We start from the raw sequence: 18894 nt of genomic DNA on the forward strand, positions 1-18894 counted from the left end.
GCACGTACGCGGACAGGAGATCTCTTGTTGAAACAATCGTTATATCGAGCTCAAGCAGTCTAGGGTAAATTTAATCACAATGCGATGAAATCAGGCATGATACAATAGATAACTGTCGATCGTTGTGTGGTCCTATTCAAGCATTTAAGTAATCAATCGCTTACTCTTATTTGATAACATCGCCCAACCCAGACATTAAATGTTCTTGTTTATCTGAATGTACTATCATTTTTCTTTCGATAATCTAAGACGTTTCATGCTGAAGAATTCAAAACAAGTTTAGAATTAGACATATTTAGGCACCAATACGTATTCAATGTATATTACCGTTAATGTATACTCGGCGTCGTTAATGAAGGGTCAAGCTATTGGTAACACTATTTCTTAAAAGTTGTAATTACAGTAAAATCTTCGTGTTTGTTTGAAATATATACAACTGAATGTTTTACAAACTTTCTTAACAATATGGAAAAACACATCAGGCCGTTGAAATGTCATTATTCTGTTCTTTAACGTCCGATACATTCTGTTTGGAATGGCACATTTTTTGTTCAAATTGTCAAAATGAAAATTGCTGTGGTAATCGATATTAAACTTAATGTCAATGATTTGCACGTGCAAGTCGCTCTATCCATGGAAAGTGGAGGACAATACACACGCATTGATGCTTTTTCATTGTCCTTCACTGTTCAGGTACCCGTTTGAAATCACAGCTTGATGCTGTTTCAATGAGACGTTTTTAAAATGAGACGTTTTTTGACACTTGCTGACAGGGGTCAGACTATAGGCCTTTTGGAATCTGGTCAAACTCAGCGGCAGGTTGCTGTCCGCTTTAGTGTGAGTCAGAGAGCTATTGGTAGACTGTGGCAGAGATTTCAAGCCAATGGGTCCGTGGAATACGCACGTCGACCTGGTCGTCCCAGCGTCACAACAGTCCGAGAGGATAGGAACATGATTAACACTGCGTTACGTAACAGATTCCTTAACGCAGCAGATCTTCAGACAGAACACTTCAATGTTAACAATGTAAGGATATCCAGGAGCACCTTTCGTCGACGTTTAAGGGCACCCGGACCCCGCTTTTAGGCGACCTGCAGTACGTCCACCACTAACACCACGTCACAGGCAGGCGCGTTTGAGATGGAGTAGACATCATGGCCGCTGGAATCAACGTCAGTGGTCTCATGTGCTCTTCACAGATGAAACAGATTCAATTTGTCCTTCCATGATGGTCGGCAGAGGATTTATCGTTGCAATGGAGAGCGAATCACAGATGCAACCGATTTGGCGGGGGTCGGTCATGGTTTGGGCAGGGATAACTCCTACTCGACTGCACGTGGTCGACGGTAATCTTACCGGACAGCGTTATCGGGACGTGGTTCTGGCGCATATAGCAGTACCATTCCTGCAAGCTATGCATTGCGTTTATGGCCGACCCTCTTTACTGCAAGCCAACAGTGCCTCATATAGGGCCAGGGTTGTCACAGAATTCCTTACGCAGCAGGGTGTAGAGCGGTTTGAGTGGTCAGCATGCTCGCCAAACCTCAACCCAATTGAGCATGCCTGGGATGAACTTGGTGTACACACGTCACCCAGCACCAGTGGATCTCCCAAGACTCCGCAGAGCTCTAGTAGAGGAATGGAATGCGATTCCGCTAGCTTTCTATGAACTTGATAAGGAGCATGAGAACAAGGTGCACCTGTGTCTTGGACGCGCGAGGAGGGTTCACAAGATATTGAATGACTGAGTGCTTCATGGTTGTCAATTTCATTTTGCGGGGTTGGTCTATGTTTGCTGGAGCTGTTTTGACTTTTTGTCTGTATGTCACGATGTGTCACGTTTGTCAACACATTAAACATTATGATGACTATCTTCGTTCTATTATTTCTGAGAAACCTTTCTTTACATGTGCTATATATCATTTTACCCTTTATTAATGACGTGTTGTATATGTTAACACTTTCAGGAGCGATGTCTGAAGTTGGAGGTCTTCTAGGGAGCGAAGTTACCCACTACTAATATATTGACAGTGATCATATTAGATTTTTTGTTCTTAGCTGAGGTAATAATAAGGCTCAGATCATGAATGATTTGAACTCAGATCATGAATAATATTAACTCAGTCTTGAATTGCAAAACGATACCTAAAACTGCCTTCGATGCAGTTGTGGATGAGATATGTCATAGTTCGCTTCCGACCCTTATGCTGCATTAGTTCGTGAATTGCAAGAGGAAGTTGTTTCCCTAAGGTACTCACAATATACTGGTTTTGGTATCCACTCATCACCGACTATAGTACTATAACATAGCCTTACGATGAGTCGTAACGCTTCGATCGTTTTGTGGAACGGACCTGAGGTGGCCAATCCTAACCCTGATTCCCCAGACACTCAGAGTGCAGATAGGAGAAGGTGCTTATGCCCTTGGGATACTGATTTAAAATGAACTGATTCGGTGATGAGTGGGTCTTTGGCTTCCAATGTGAGCTCTCTAATCTCTAACCGTGTTGGGAACAGTGTTTGTTGTTCAACCCCAATCAGCTTCATTCAAGCACTATAGTGAGTGAGTGAGTTGAGTTTTACGCCGCACTAAGCAATATTCCAGCTATATGGTAGCGGTCTGTAAATAATCGAGTCTGGACCAGACAATCCAGTGATCACCAGCATGAGCATCGATCTACGCAATTGGGAACCGATGGCATGTGTCAACCAAGCCAGCGAGCCTGACCACCCGATCCCGTTAGTCGCTCAAGCACTATGAGTGAATATGGTTTTACATCCCTTAAACAATATTTCAGCCGGGACCAAAAATGGGCTTCCCACCTTGTACCCACATGGGGAACTGAACCGTTTTTGGGCTGACGATTGGTTGGTTTGTTGTTTAACGCCGCACTCAGCAAATATTCCAGCTACATGGCGGAGGTCTGTAAATAATCAAGTCTGGACCAGACAATCCAGTGATCAACAGCATGAGCATCGTTCTACGCATTTGGCTGACAATTGGACGCTGTAACCACTAGGCTAACCTTAAACTGTTTGAGAACAGTCTGTAACTTAAAGGCCTCACGACCAGACAATCTAGTAGTCAATATTGTTGGCAACTATATAGTTATCCACATCATCACAATACACCACACAATCAATGAGGTCAAACAAGCCTGATCAACCAATCGATCCTCAAGACCAGCATAGCATGCTTGGGACCATTAAACCTGGAAATTCAACCTGGAACAAAGGAAATATAGAAACTAGAACAGCTGTTGACAAGGATTTATTTATTTGTCAGGTGAATTCAGCAATGAGTTACATGTTCTGTAAGTAGGGCTACCTCAACATGTAGGTGCTAGTCATAAATAGCATGAGCTCCCCATCTCTAATCTTGACTTGAAAACTAGAGTTTGAAGACTTATACTTCACTTAGTGGAATACTTATACTTCACTAAGTGGAATACTTATACTTCACTTAGTGGAATACTTATACTTCACTTAGTGGAATACTTATACTTCACTAAGTGGAATACTTATACTTCACTTAGTGGAATACTTATACTTCACTAAGTGGAATACTTATACTTCACTTAGTGGAATACTTATACTTCACTTTGTGTTTAAATCTCTAGTAAAAGTACATAAATAAACAAGATTCCAATCAAGCAGTGTATGAAATAAGGCCTGTCCGACCACCCACCCACATGGGCTAGATTTCTGATGGATGTCTAAATTAACAGCTAGACAGCCCGATGGTCTGATAAAAAAATCCATACATCTGAGTAAATTCACCATATCTTGGTGTCTGGTCTGGTTAAATCCATTTTGGTGCCTGGTGTCTGGCTGGGCTTTTGGCTTATTTCATACACTGATTATTCAGTCATACAAATTGGCCAAATTAGGCAAGTAACTGTTGAAATCAGCAATAGTCCAGTTCCATTATGAGGCCCAAACTAGATGGAAGTTACAGAAACATTACACGAAGCCTCCTCCCAATTTGTCTATGGGTGGCATCATAGCCAGTGTGTGAATAGATCCAAAGGCTCATGGCAGGTAGATCATAGGTGTCACTTGTATGGGTCCTTCTTGCCTGCAGTGTATTTTAAGTGTTGGTTTGTCCCATAAAGCTGCAGTTTTATTAAATGAGGGCCTAAAGAATTCAGTCAGAATAATATGCATCCACATTTATCCACAGGTGGTGCAATTACAATGTTTCCAAATTCATTCTTTACACTATTATGGACCAGGAAGACTTATTCCAAGGACACATGTCCTGTGATAGGCAAAATGCAGGTGTTACATTGTTTGAAGATATTACCACTTGATCTCAGGTAGGATATTGCTTGTTGTATCAGAAACGTATTTGTAGTAAGGCCTTGAATTCTAGTAATACTCATATTTAAAACAACACTACTTTGCTGACATGACTGAAGAACATTTCTAACATAGAAAATGATATGATGATCCAAAGCTATTGAACATATTTTGAGTTAATGAAGTAATACATAAATACAAGGGTCTTGATTGGGGTGTTACATCTATAATGTAAAACCATCCCTATGGAAATGTAGATCATCAGTCTTTCTGTTTGTATTATCACTGCAAACCCAATTTTTGTGTGTTATTCAATCATCATGTGATACGATTTAGCACAATTCAATAGAGAAGAATGTACACTGGATTTCTTTTGATATTTTTCATACATCATTTATAATAGAACATCTTACCGTACTTATGTTTTTTAGTTGACATACCTGATCCAGACCATCTTAATACTTGTCAAAATGGGCAACACAGAGTCCACACGCTAATACTGTTGGTTATCTAGGTACAAACCACCCTTCTGCCCTTACAGTAGCATAGGAACTTTCTTAATCAAAATATATTCAATAAAAGCATGCATTTCTGATTTCTATATTCACTTGGATTTCCATGCCATAAAATGAAGCCTGCCTACTTTCCCACAAACAAGCGGTCTTCTATGATTAACCTTAACAACATTGCAGTGTTTACTTTTAAGGGCTCATATTACTGATTATTTTACCTGACTGTGACAATCACAGGGTTAATAACACTTAACACACAGTGAAAGAAGTGATTTTCAATTTCTGAAACTTAGATAAATATATTCACACTGGTTAAAACAATTGTTTTCTTCCATTACACATGAAAGTACTCCTCTCCATTGTTAAGCACTTAAAAGGGGTCTGTGAATGAAATTCTAAAGGTCAAGTATTGCATGGCATACATGCTCAATCAAGGTGAAAATACAACTCCATTGTCATAACAGAGTGAATGAGTGAAGGCCTTTGTGAAACCTTTTTTAATGTAAGACATGCATAATCTGCAAACCCTCAGCACAACAAACACGTTGACAATGACAAATGTCTGAAGCTTTTTGTACAAATGCACATGGACACTGTCCATAACAATGACGTAAAATGAAAGTACCGAACATGGACAGTTTCTAGTAATAGCTGCCTATTCTGAATAACCATTTCATGGTTAGCAGACTACCAAAGGTTGTTCCCTAGTAAACAAATGTAATAAATTAAACAACAATATAAAGGTATTCACTAACAACTCTTTGTAGCAGTTATGTAACATTGTGAGTGAGTATATTGGGTTCAATGCTGCTTTGAAAAGAATTCCACTCATATCACGGCAAGTAAGCTGACTGTGGGAAGAGCATGAAATGAGTCGAAGATGTTTACAAATTTAGTCAAACCCACAGGTATGGGTATGGTGTTAGAAAACCTAGAAACAAAATCAGGGTGACCAGGAATTCAAACCCACAGTCATAAGTTTCATAGTGTTTCCCCATGATATTTTTAACAGGACACAGAGCCCTGCCTCTCTATTTGGCAGCCTGCCCTTTTTATTTGGCACCCTACCCATTTTATTTGTTTTCCTGTCCTCTTTATTTGGTGCCCTGCCCTTGTTATTTGGCGCCCTGCCCTTGTTATTTGGCGCCCTGCTCTTCTTCTAATACAATAATTGATATTAACACATGGCGGTATTTAGTTTCGATTTTGTGTTGAAGTTCAGTGAAATAACTCTGCTCTTTGAGCCTTAAAGAATCATATGCATGAATAACTTAACATAATACTTGGAAATCTGTTATTGCATGCCCTTTTGGAATACTGGTGCCCATTTTGAAATCCTCTTGTCTGGTCCTTTTTGGATCCTGGGAAAACACTTTCTCTTGTCCTCTGCACAGAGAATTGAGGTTACTTTAAATGACTTGTGCACCTGTTCCACCTGAACTGCTGTTAAGTCAGCATAATGTCCATAACTCAGCTGCATTATCAGGAGATGTAGACTGGCTTAGTCAGATGAACAATGCATGACTGTTTTTCAAGTCTGCAAATACAGCAAAAACAATGAGGGTTCTCATACGATGACACAAAATTCCCATTGTATAACCAACAATTGCAAGGTCTTGATTCACCTGTAAGAAAACGTCACTAAGCAAATTCATGACTAAGCATGCAAAGATCCTGAATCTTAATAAGCAAAGGAATACGGTATAAAAAACACACAGAACAATTATGACAAAGGGCTGATTCTTGTATGACATATTTTGGCTTCAACTGATCATGCTGACTGTGTCCTACTTGTCCTACTTGCACAAGAATTGCAGAAACAATTTTTGGTAGTGTTTGTGACGTCTTCAACATCACTGTCATGCATTGAACTAAAGGAAGTTTTAGAATCCCACAAGCAGTTGGTTTTTAGAGTTACATACATCCTTGATCCTTGATATCCTTGATCCTTCATATTTATGATAGCCACGACCTTGACATTCACATTTCTGAATGTTCTGGTCCGATATTTGGGCATCTCAGGATGTCCACATTCATGCTTTACATGTCTGTATCTTTGAATATCCTTGGTATTCCGTTCTGTATGTTCACATTCCTTGACATTCACATATCTGTTGACATATCCTGATATTAGCATATTTGTGTCAACATATGCTTGATATTCACATATCTGTCAACATATCTTGATATTCACATATCTCCCAACATATGCTTGATATTCTCATATCTCTTTGTCAAATATCCTTGACAGCCATATCTGCCATCATATCCATGATATTCACATCCCGATATATCCCAAAGTCATGGATGTTGAAAAATCTGGGTCGTTAGTGGCTACAGGTTCTGAACACATCCCCAAGTTAAATGTCTTGTGTTTCCCTGGCTTTAGCGTCCCACAGTTCACGCTGGCTCCTAAGGCGGTGGGACTGATCACACAGATGAGCAGGGTGGCTGCTATGCTGTGAGTGTTATGATGTTTCCTGGCCATCAGCCTGGTTGTCCGAGTCTCCACCTCCTTGATGTATGACGATCTGTTGCCCTCCCTGGCCCACCTGCTGAATCTGGTACATCGGCTGCAAACACACACAGTACATGAATGAGTGAGGCAATTGATGAATACTGAGTGAGTGAGTGTGGTTTTGCCCCGCTTTTACCAATATTCCAGCAATATCACGGCTGGGGACACCAGAAATGGGCTTCACACATTGTACCCATGTGGGGAATTGAACCCAGGTCTTCAGCATGACAAGCGAAAGCTTAAACCACTAAGCAACCCCGCCACCTCACACAGAGGAAGCTAAATGTCGGAAGGTAATTAATTAGACAGAAACCACGCTTAGTCACACTGTCCTCATACCTGTGTGAATGTCTGCTGAGCTTGCTGTGGCTGTGCTGTTGCTGCCGTCTGCATGCCCTGGTTCATCTGAATGATGATTGGCTGGTCGCCCTGCTTCCCCTGAAGCTGCATCTGGATGGCCTGCAGCTGGGCAGACGATAACGTCACCTACACAGAACACAAAACATTTCACTGACACGACAATATGAAGGTTGGCAGACGATAACGTCACCTACACAGAACACAAAACATTTCACTGACACGACAATATGAAGGTTGGCAGACGATAACGTCACCTACACAGAACACAAAACATTTCACTGACACGACAATATGAAGGTTGGCAGATGATAACGTCACCTACACAGAACACAAAACATTTCACTGACACGACAATATGAAGGTTGGCAGACGATAACGTCACCTACACAGAACACAAAACATTTCACAGACACGACAACATGAAGGTTGGCAGACGATAACGCCACCTACACAGAACACAAAACATTTCACTGACACGACAATATGAAGGTTGGCAGACGATAACGTCACCTACACAGAACACAAAACATTTCACTGACACGACAATATGAAGGTTGGCAGACGATAACGTCACCTACACAGAACACAAAACATTTCACTGACACGACAATATGAAGGTGGCAGACGATAACGTCACCTACACAGAACACAAAACATTTCACTGACACGACAATATGAAGGTTGGCAGACGATAACGTCACCTACACAGAACACAAAACATTTCACTGACACGACAATATGAAGGTTGGCAGACGATAACGTCACCTACACAGAACACAAAACATTTCACTGACACGACAACATGAAGGTTGGCAGACGATAACGTCACCTACACAGAACACAAAACATTTCACTGACACGACAATATGAAGGTTGGCAGATGATAACGTCCCCTACACAGAACACAAAACATTTCACGGACATGATAACACGAACCTGGGCAGACGATAACGCCACTTACAATGACCAGAACACAAACGACATTTCACGATAACGACCTACGACAACACGACAACACAAAGCTAGGCAGACGATAATGTCACTTACACAGACCACAAAACATTTCATCACGGACATGATAACACGAACCTGGGCAGACGATAACATCACCTACACTGACCACAAAACATTTCACTGACATGACAACACACAGCTGGGCAGACAATAATGTCACTAACACAGACGACTAAGTATTTTACTGACACAGAAAATGACCTGGTATCTACATAACACATTAATGTCACCTAGATTCATCACATGTGACACAGACAATGAAACTGGAAATCCTGAAGCTGGATGGACAATAATGTCACCCAGACCAAAACATAGCTTTTCACAGATATTTTATCTGAAAAGTCAATGGGAAGATTTCTGCATCTTATACAAGACTCTAATTGTGACTCTTGCTTGACATCTTTGCTCACAGGATTTAGATCTCACTTAAGTTACACAAACAACAGCACAACTGTCACATCTATAAAGCCACAATGTCTTACTCACAGGGACAGTCTGTAGTTCCCCCGTTGGTGTCAGCACCTGCTGATACACTTGTGTCTGCGGCTGCTGCTGCTGTTGCGGCTGCTGCGCTGGTGCTACTGCTGTTTGTGCCTGCTGTACAAGCACCTGCTGTTGTTGTTGTTGCTGCTGCTGCTGCATCTGTTGCAGTTGCTGTACTTGCTGCACCTGCTGCACTTGTTGAGGAGCTTGCACCTGGATCACCTGTGGCTGAGCCTGCTTTAGAAATAAAGGGAGATAACTATACTGACAGATACAAAGTTGTTTTACACAGGCAAGTAACACTACTAACAGTCTCTATCACATTGGTTCATAAATACAATGGGTGAGTTTTGACGCTGCTTTTAGCAATATTCCACACAGTACATGAATGAGTGAGGCAATTGTTAAATACTGAGTGAGTGAGTGTGGTTTTGCCCCGCTTTTACCAATATTCCAGCAACATCACAGCAGGGTACACCAGAAATGGGCTTCACACATTGAACCCATGTGGGGAATTGAACCTAGGCCATCAGCATTACAGGCAAACACTAGGCTACCCAACCGCCAATGTAAATACAATGGTTAAGCAAACCAGTGCTTCACTACACTAATAATCGATTGATTGATTGTTGTTTAACACTGCACTCAGCAATATTCTAGCTATGTGGCGGCAGTCTGTAAATAATCGCAGCTGGACCAGACAATCCAGTGCTCAGCTTCATGAGCATTGATTTACACAATAGGGATATGATGACATGTGTCAACCAAGTCTTACGACAAAAGAACTCAAAATCTGCCAGATCATTCATTGTACTCAACCCTCATTTAAATTTGCTCTTACAACAGACTTTGGGATGCTTGGACAATATGCCACACTATGCAATATTCCAGCTGTATGACAGAAGCCTGTAAACATCCAAGTCTGGACAGACAAACCAAAGATCCAATCCAACAAGTTGAAATGCGAATGAAGTAAATTTCTCCTTGCCTTTTGTAGTAATGCACCACTGTGATCATGAGAATAGACAAAATATTTCTCGATGATCTAAAATGGTGTAATATTAGGGTGTATAATAAACTGGTTACTGTCTGTCTGATACCATTTGTCTTACAGAATGTTGTCAAAAGTCTCTGACTTGGCTCATTAGACATGTTTTGAAAGCAGTGATAAACAGCATCTGACAACACACACTAGTGTAGGAACTTATGTACCTGGAACTGTAGAGGCTGCTGAATGATCTGTCCAGCTGAAACAACAAAAACAGGGAAATGTTGAAAAACGTGAGTGAGTAAGTGAGTTGAGGTTTACGCCGCTTTTAGCAATATTCCAGCAATATCACGGCGGGGGACACCAGAAATGGGCTTTGCACATTGTGCCCATGTGGGGAATCGAGCCAGGATCCTTAGCCTGACGAGCGAACGCTTTAACCACTAGGCTACCCCACCGTCCCTATCAAATTGGAAGTAGAAGTAGTGTTCTGAGGTGTAGTGACACAGTATTCAGTTATACTGCACCATTAGCTTCATTATGGAGCTGAGGGCACAGATGGCCCAGTTTCCCAAGGTGCCACAATTCTATGTACAGAGTTGTGTCCCTTGGAGACACCAGTAAACTATGATTGTGGGTTTGAATCCTGTTTGCCCTGGTAATGTCTCTAGGTTTGTCAGCACCATACTCAAGCTCAATGGTTCCAGCTATGTGGTAAACATCCAAGACCCACATCACTTCAGGCTTTCCTCCCACATAAGTGTGTGAGTGAGTGAGTTTTACCCCGCTTTTAGCAATATTCAAGCAATATCACAGCAGGGGACACTAGAAATGGGCTTCACACATTGTACCCATGTAGGGAATCGAACCCGGGTCTTCAGCATGACGAGCGAACGCTTTAACCACTAGACTACCCCACCGCCCTCCTCCCTCATAAACCTGAGACTCAAGAGATATGACTGGAATGCTGTTCAAAGAGATTTTAAATCCAACCCACTCACTCATTATGCAGCAGGCCACATAGAGATGCAAAGTCATGGACAGTCTATTTTCAAACAAAGCTCCAGATAATTTTTCATGATCAGGAGTACGTACTCCTTATTTTTTCAAATATAGGAGTACTGGAAAACAATAAGAGGACATTTAGAGTACTGAATGGAATTTAATGGAGTATCGGTAATCTTGTGTTTCGTAATGCACCACAACATTGCTACTCTTGTGGAAACAGGTCAATAAACAATAAAACAATACTTTTTCAGATAAACAAGTCTGTAAATGATTCTAAGACCGTACACCATTGCTGTGGTGCGTATCTGCTACGTTTTCTAAATTATTTCCTACCGTATCCTGCTTATTTTATATCCGTACAAACACCGATAAGACCCTTATCTGGAGCCCTGTTCAAACTAATGGGAATGACTATATGAGGCTGACAGACCACAGAACCAGAACTGGGACAATTCTGAAATTAGAACCAATCAGTATATCCTGGCAGGTTTAGGATACAACTATGCACATCTGTAACACCTGGTACAATAACATCCATGAGCAAATGACCATGAAACATAACATCTGTAGTATCCAAATCATTCTATAACTAAAGGTCACCTACATGGTAGCTGTATTGCCATAACATTGGGCTGTGCCACTGCTTGTGTTGTTGCTGCTGCTGCTGTCACCACCTGTGCTGCGGGTTGAGTTGCAGGGGCTGGCTGTGCTACAACAGTCTGTTGTTGTTGTTGCTGTTGTTGTTGCTGCTGTTGCTGTTGTTGTTGCTGCTGTTGTTGTTGCTGCTGCTGCTGCTGTTGTTGCTGCTGCTGCTGTTGTTGTTGTTGGGACTGTTGCTGAGCTAGTTGGAGATAGTAGTTGATCTGGTCCGGAAGGTTATTGGACACTCTAGAAGAATCCTCCTGTTTGCAAAACAAAGGGAGCGTACCGTCACGACACATGAAATAGGGTTTTACATTTGTACTAGACCTTGAAGTAGAGACTCATTTATTCCACTCTCTTCACTCAATTCTTACATTTTTTTTAAGATAAGCAAATTAATTGTATAAGCAGCAGAGAAGGTCTTTGCACACATTTCATCTTTACTTACTGGCCTCTTTGGCGGTTTAAGTTCATCTCTTGGCACAATGTCGATCAAGAAGTCAAACTGGTCAAACTTTGAAATGGCCATTGCTATATCATTTCTCTGAAACAAAAACACAGTTATCAGCCATATCTTGCAGGGTTCGAAATACCCCATATATTAGTGTGCCATGGCACGGTAAATATTGAAATGGCACGGTTAAAAAATGTTCCTGTGCCGTTTTGACACCCCTAATTTTTTAGAGTCATAACTCACACTTAGTCATTTAATCCCCTATACAATTCTTTTTTTCCAAATTGAATAATACCATACATATTTGAATGCTCATAAACCCATTTCTTTATTTAACAATAAATTTCAAATGATCATCATCATTGTCATTTATTCTAAAAACATGTGGGCACACTCGATTTCTGAAAGGCACACCTAAAATATTTGTCTGGTGCCCTAAGGCACACTTAGAAAAAAAAGTACTTCTATCCCTGTCTTGAATATGCCCACTCATCTCTATCCTCACAGTCACCCATTCAGCACAGCTACTTAACATAGATCTAGCCCAATGAAGCAACTAGGACTGCAATACCACAATTCGCTTTTCAAACAATACGTATTACAATACATTCTCTGAAAACTGTTGCACTGGGTAAAAAATGATGTCAGATTTTGTGATTAGGTTTAAGTTAACATCTACACATTTTTCATTCACAACTGATGTTTCCATTCATAATTTATTGACAGAAAGAACAACGCTCCTTATTCCTTCTTGCATTTGTCATTAAACACTGACTTCCACAACAGATATAACTTTTATACAATTTATAGTGTGTAAAATATGCCATTTTGGCAAAAGAATAATCTCTCCCTAATAATGGTGGTGTGTTGTCTTGTGCATAGATTGCAGGTCACAATTCAGGTGAAGTTAAGCAACATTGGTCACGGCGGGTCCTTGGATGAGTGACTGTGTTTAGCAGCTTGACTCCTGAGAGTTTCTAGGACTTCACATGGTCTCACCTTAGGCAAGTGAGTTTGTTAAAAAGATGTCCCTGTTCACCCAGCAGAAAATGGGTACCTGGTGGGATAAGTCATATGACTATTAAGCTTCTAGCACCTCACAGGCAGCTTTGGTTATCTGGCATAATGATGTCCATCATGTTGTATGCACTTAGAGCATGTCCCTGCAGCATGGGACCCGTGAAGATCCGGGTTAGAATATTGATCTTCAGTAACCCATGCTTGTCGTAAGAGGCGACTAACAGGATCGGGCGGTCAGGCTCCCTGACTTGGTTGACGCATGTCATCAGTTCCCAATTGCGCAGATCGATGCTCATGCTGTTGATCACTGGATTGTCTGGTCCAGACTCGATTATTTACAGACCGCCATATAGCTGGAATATTGCTGAGTGTGGGGTAAAACTAAACTCACTCACTCAATCCCTGCAGCATGGAGTTCAGTGGTATATAAGTGGCCATATTAGTAGTAGTAGTAAACCTCAAGAGGGATCATTACGTACCTGTAGTGTCCTCCTCTTGTTGTCCTCAGTGTGAATCCAGGCCCTCAGAGACAGCTCACTTATAAATATCTCTGCTGCCTTGGCAAACAGCACTGGTGCTTCTGCACTTATCATCTAGGAGACAAAGAAAGCACAATCATTACATGGCATACAGGGTTGTGTAGTCTGTCTCACAGTCCCTGAACCACATTATTTTCCCTACTGCCTAGCCCTCTCTGCAGTGCTAAAGTCCTAAATAAAGCAAGTCTAGATTTCCTCAGGTTCAGGTTCTGAATCTCCGGTCTCCCTTGGGCTCCTTTTCAATTTAAATGGGTTTATTTGTTACTATCAAAATCATATATATTCAGAGGCTAAGCGTTAGTCTAAGGGTTGTGCACCCTTAGAAACACATTCCTCAAAACTAATGGAAAACTAATTACACTGGTCCTAAGGGTGCGTCGCTAGTCCCACCTAAACAAGATAAGACTAAAGGGATACACAATGTATGTGGTCTGGACTGCCAGTTCTCATACTTCCATTTACGAAGAACTGAAAGCTGCAAAGGCAGAGTAAATTAGATCCCTGACTTTGCTAAGGCAGATTAAGGTTATAAGGTGTCTTACTCTGTGTGGGTTCCAATCCCAGCTGGGGTTCAAGTCAAATAAGTACTAAAATATGTACTTTACTGAGAAAGTGTTATAACATATATAAAATATGATACATTTGATCACCTTCTAAAAATCAGTGTGTATTCAACTTACAAAACAAAAATTATTACTGTTTACATATTCTGTCAAATCTATTTCGTTCCAATATATACAAAATGATGGTAAGGAGTGAATGAGTATTTCTCTATTCCGCTTTTAGCAATATTCCAGCAATATCATGGCGGGGAAACACCAGAAATGGGCTTCACACATTGTACCCATGTGAGGAATTGAACCCGACTCTTTGGCGTGATGAGCGGACATTTTAACTACAAGGCTACCCCACCGCCCCTGATGTCAAGGAAAATTCATCAGTAACTACACATTCATTACAAATACTAAACATGTATGAGCTAGCAAAGCACATAAACATGCCAAAGCAGTAAAAATGCATGGTAGTATATTGGGATAATCAAATGAACGTTAGTTTATGTTGACAATGACATCTCAACTTACCTTTACATCTTCATCAAGTTTCATTATCTTCTTTATTCTAGCAAGGGGGAGTTCTTGCCCCTTAAAGTCATTCTGGAAGAAGATTTAATGGCAGCAAGATGAAACAAAGTCATAACTTCTCAGTAACCATGGTAACAAATAACTGATTGACATAATCAATACACCATCTTCGCATAGTATCCAGTAATAGCTTGCCATAAGCATGGTAAGTGTTGCCCATATTTTTCGCGTTTTTTTTCTTCTAATACACTGTCGAGCAGAACTATAATATTATAATACACAGTGTGACTTTTATATTAAACTTTCTGACATAAAGTTAGATGGTTTTGATTAATAACTTGTAAAAATAAAATTCAGCTTGTCACTGTTACCATGGTTACACAGTGGATACAAAACATGTTCAATAGGCGAAACAATACACCCAAGCCAGGATCCTGTTACATCACAATATGGATTGTTATGCTGTTCATAAAAAGAGCATCATAAATCAACTTAATAATTGAATAATGGACTCATGCCTCATGGAAATGCTAATATGTTGATCAGACCAAACCTGTTAAGAATCTGATAAAGTGAGTGAGTGAATAGGTATGGTTTTACGCCGCTTTTAGCAATATTCCAGCAATATCACTGCGGGGGACCCAAAGAAATGGGCTTCACACATTGTACCCATGTGGGGAATCGAACCCTGGTCTTTGGTGAGACGAGTGAACGCTTTAGCCAAAGGGCTACCCAACCGCCCAGAATCTGATAAAGAATGCAACAGAATGAAGCATATCGTGTGACATAGCTTCATGTGGTGGTGTATGACATCACTTTCACACATCACCAGACTAATACAGTGAGTGAGTGAGTGAGTTTTTAACCCGCTTTAAGCAATATTTCAGCAATATCACAGCGACATACACCAGAAATGGCTTCACACATTGTACCCATGTTGGGAATCGAACCGGGTCTTCAGCATGATGATGAGCGGACACTTTAACCATTAGGCCACCCTACCGCCCCACTAATAATTGTAGAATGGTGCACATTTTAGGCTTTGTGGATTCGGTTTCCCATGACTTACGTATTGGAGGTTCTGTATATTTTCCAGTGTTTTGGGCCAGAATTCTGTCAACATCAGTTGTGCTTGTTCTGTGATGCCAGACATCTGCATCGAAGCTTGGAAGTTGGGATCCGACGCCATGGTTATCAATGTGCTGAAATATCACAGCGCACGACATCAAGTTTTGGAGTCAATTCATCATATTCATTTTATAAGTAGGTTACTTCAAAAAATAATCGTGAACAAGTCACTTTATGGCTGTAATAAATTGTCTTCCCTACAAGAAAGGCCTGCAGTATCTTTCATGTGTATTTCTTTCATCGTCCAATAATAACCACTGACTAGTTACCACTGACTAGATCATGACTGACCAAAGATCAGTGATATGATGAAGATAAGGGGATTCTGGAGATGATATATTTCAATTCAATATGAAACACAGCATCAAATATTTGTGGAAACTATAAAAAATATGTATAAAAATCTAGTTTGTTTTCAGCTTCCAACATCCCAACCAATGACACCTTTCATAAACTCAGTGGTACAACAGTGTACATTATTTTCAAGTTGCATAACCAGACAACTAAATACCACACTAACAGAGACATATATTGATGCTGAGTTCATGCAACATCGCCACTTTTTGGCCACATGGTCAGAAGAAAATTACAAGTCACCTAAAAATTAAAAATGTGCATATTCAGCACATATTTTTTTAAATTTCAAATAACACAATCTAAAATAAGCTAGATCCAATGGAGTAAAATATATTCTATACCTTAAGAAACTATCAAACACCCAATATGAATGATCACACACGGCCACTGAACAAATACTCAGTCACAGTTATACGGAGCCCTGTGAGATATTTTCGTAGCATGTACCACGTGTACTATCTATGTCAATACATGATGGAACTGATTCCGCCTTTGGCTGTCCACATTCACAAAGCAAACAGCGATAAGGGCTGATCCCTGTGCAATCCATGATTTCATTGTTTGCCACACACATTGTATCAATCATCATACAGCTATCACAGCTTGATATTGATTATATCATGTGAGCAACATATAACGACACAGCTGTTATAGGCCTATAAACCACTCTCATACAATTATAATTTTGTTATCAACATGGTCAATATGGAAAAATAGGTACAGCTACCGCTGCTATAATATCATGTTTAAGATAGTAGTTTACCTGTTGTTTGATGTTTGTTTTTACAATATTTTCTGGTATAATCAATTTCGAGACACCTTCAGTTCATTTCTTTCAGTGGCATTTTGAAGTTGGTGGATGAACAAGTTCTATGGACATATTGTAATAAAGAAGTTGTATATCCATAGAATGATCCCCACCCAACCCAGTTTGCCTTCAGTTCAGTGCTGAAAAACCGTATTTCCTCTATTAAGCCAGGCCTCTAATAACCGCTGAGGATAAAACAGTGCTTTAAGAAATAAGCCCGGGCCTCTAATAAGCACTGGGTCTCTAATAAACGCGCCGGGTATAGACCTTTGCATTTTTTCGCAAATGTATTCTCCCTTGGTCTAAAAATAAATATATTAAGGAATGGTCCCTTAAATCATAACTTCATGTACTCATCCCGGTTTTTAAAAACACAGAGTATTTTAATAAGCTCCAGGCCTCTAATAAGCGCTGGGTCTGGAAGTCCGTTGAAAAAATGAGCGCCAGGGGCACTTATTAGAGGAAATACGATACCTAAGATAAGCAGTTAAGCAAGAAATTTTCCATCTAAGCAGCCTTCATGATTTTCACTGTGACCATTGACTGTGCCAAAATAATGTTTTGCCTGCTAAATATTCTAGCTTGAATATATCTTTCAGATGTTTTAGCTGCACTTATTGAGAGATATGAAATGCCAGCAATGGCAATTTGCCAAGAAAGAAAACAATTGTGGATCAAGTTCATACCATCAAATATAAACTTTGATTGAATCTGGATAAGAGATTAAATATCATAGTCCTTTGAACTGTTCAACAATAGTTACAGTAAAGATTACTTACTTGCCCAGTCCTACTTATGTCAATGTGGGTCGTTACCCATGTTATTGTTAATTGCATGTGTATCAGCGTATTCATAACATGTCAAAGACTAAATTAATGACTTCAGTCATTTTCTTGTATCCATTTGGCATTGTGGAACTACAATCAAATGTTTGAGTTTATTCTTTTATTTGCCAGGGTAAGACAACATTGATCAATGCTAGGGTATTGATTTTGAACAGGATGTTTTAAAGTTGCGGGTTTGAGGAACGACCTTGACCTTAGGTGTCTCTTCGGGGAAGTGAAACTACAATGATATTCAGGAAATAATTTGCTTACTAAAGAACAGCTTTCAATATGGCTTGCGCAGTGAGACTGGCGATAGTCTGTTTCATGTTTATGTATTTCAATACGTCCCAAGCGAGATTGATCACGTTTTAGAAAGCACATCGTAGTTAAATATATCTTGGCTTGATACGAGAATGAGGGTTTTCTCAGATGTCGACTGTTGTGAATCGAGAATGCTTGGTTTTAGGTTGATTTCACTGGTAGTATTTTTCGCGCGTATAAGAGTAACTTCTAATGAAGAAAACGTAAGCCGAAATCTGACTGGACATTTGATTAGAATGAATGGCTAGGACAGGGAAAATCGGACCAATAACTTGGTTAGATGTGCCACCCAATCATTTTACCCAGGCCCCCGCCAATGAGAACAAAGGAGGCGGCTTTAGGTGTGCGATAAGCCAATACACCACATCGGTTAACATCATGACACTAAAAGTACCGTAACAAGACAGTAAATTACGAATACAAACTTACCTTATTAAATATTTTTTGCAAACACAACCTAGAAAGAAATACTTTCCTAAGATGGCGGCTTTTCTGATTGGATGAATGACCTCACAATGAACTCGACATGCG

The 18894-nt window shown here is 40.3% G+C and overlaps 1 protein-coding gene across 2 annotated transcripts; it reads right to left on the minus strand.

The window, feature by feature from the left end:
• Window positions 1-5840: 5840 nt before the first annotated feature.
• On the minus strand, window positions 5841-18887 carry LOC124266924 (nuclear transcription factor Y subunit gamma-like). 2 transcript variants are annotated; one of them, XM_046701774.1, is made up of 10 exons: window positions 18793-18887; window positions 15992-16124; window positions 14923-14994; window positions 13781-13894; window positions 12276-12371; window positions 11790-12087; window positions 10402-10436; window positions 9193-9423; window positions 7672-7818; window positions 5841-7387 (listed from the first exon to the last, which is right to left on the minus strand). In XM_046701774.1, exons 2-10 carry the CDS (start codon window positions 16109-16111, stop codon window positions 7283-7285), a joined length of 1218 nt encoding a protein of 405 aa, XP_046557730.1. In that variant the 5' UTR covers window positions 16112-16124; window positions 18793-18887; the 3' UTR covers window positions 5841-7282. The 2 variants fall into 2 exon arrangements, with proteins under 2 accessions (XP_046557730.1, XP_046557729.1); XM_046701773.1 differs by having other exon boundaries at window positions 9193-9426; window positions 18793-18886.
• Window positions 18888-18894: the final 7 nt, after the last annotated feature.

Source organism: Haliotis rubra, unplaced genomic scaffold, assembly GCF_003918875.1.
Source record: "Haliotis rubra isolate DU_JTF1 unplaced genomic scaffold, ASM391887v1 Scf129, whole genome shotgun sequence".
Lineage (NCBI taxonomy): Eukaryota > Metazoa > Mollusca > Gastropoda > Lepetellida > Haliotidae > Haliotis > Haliotis rubra.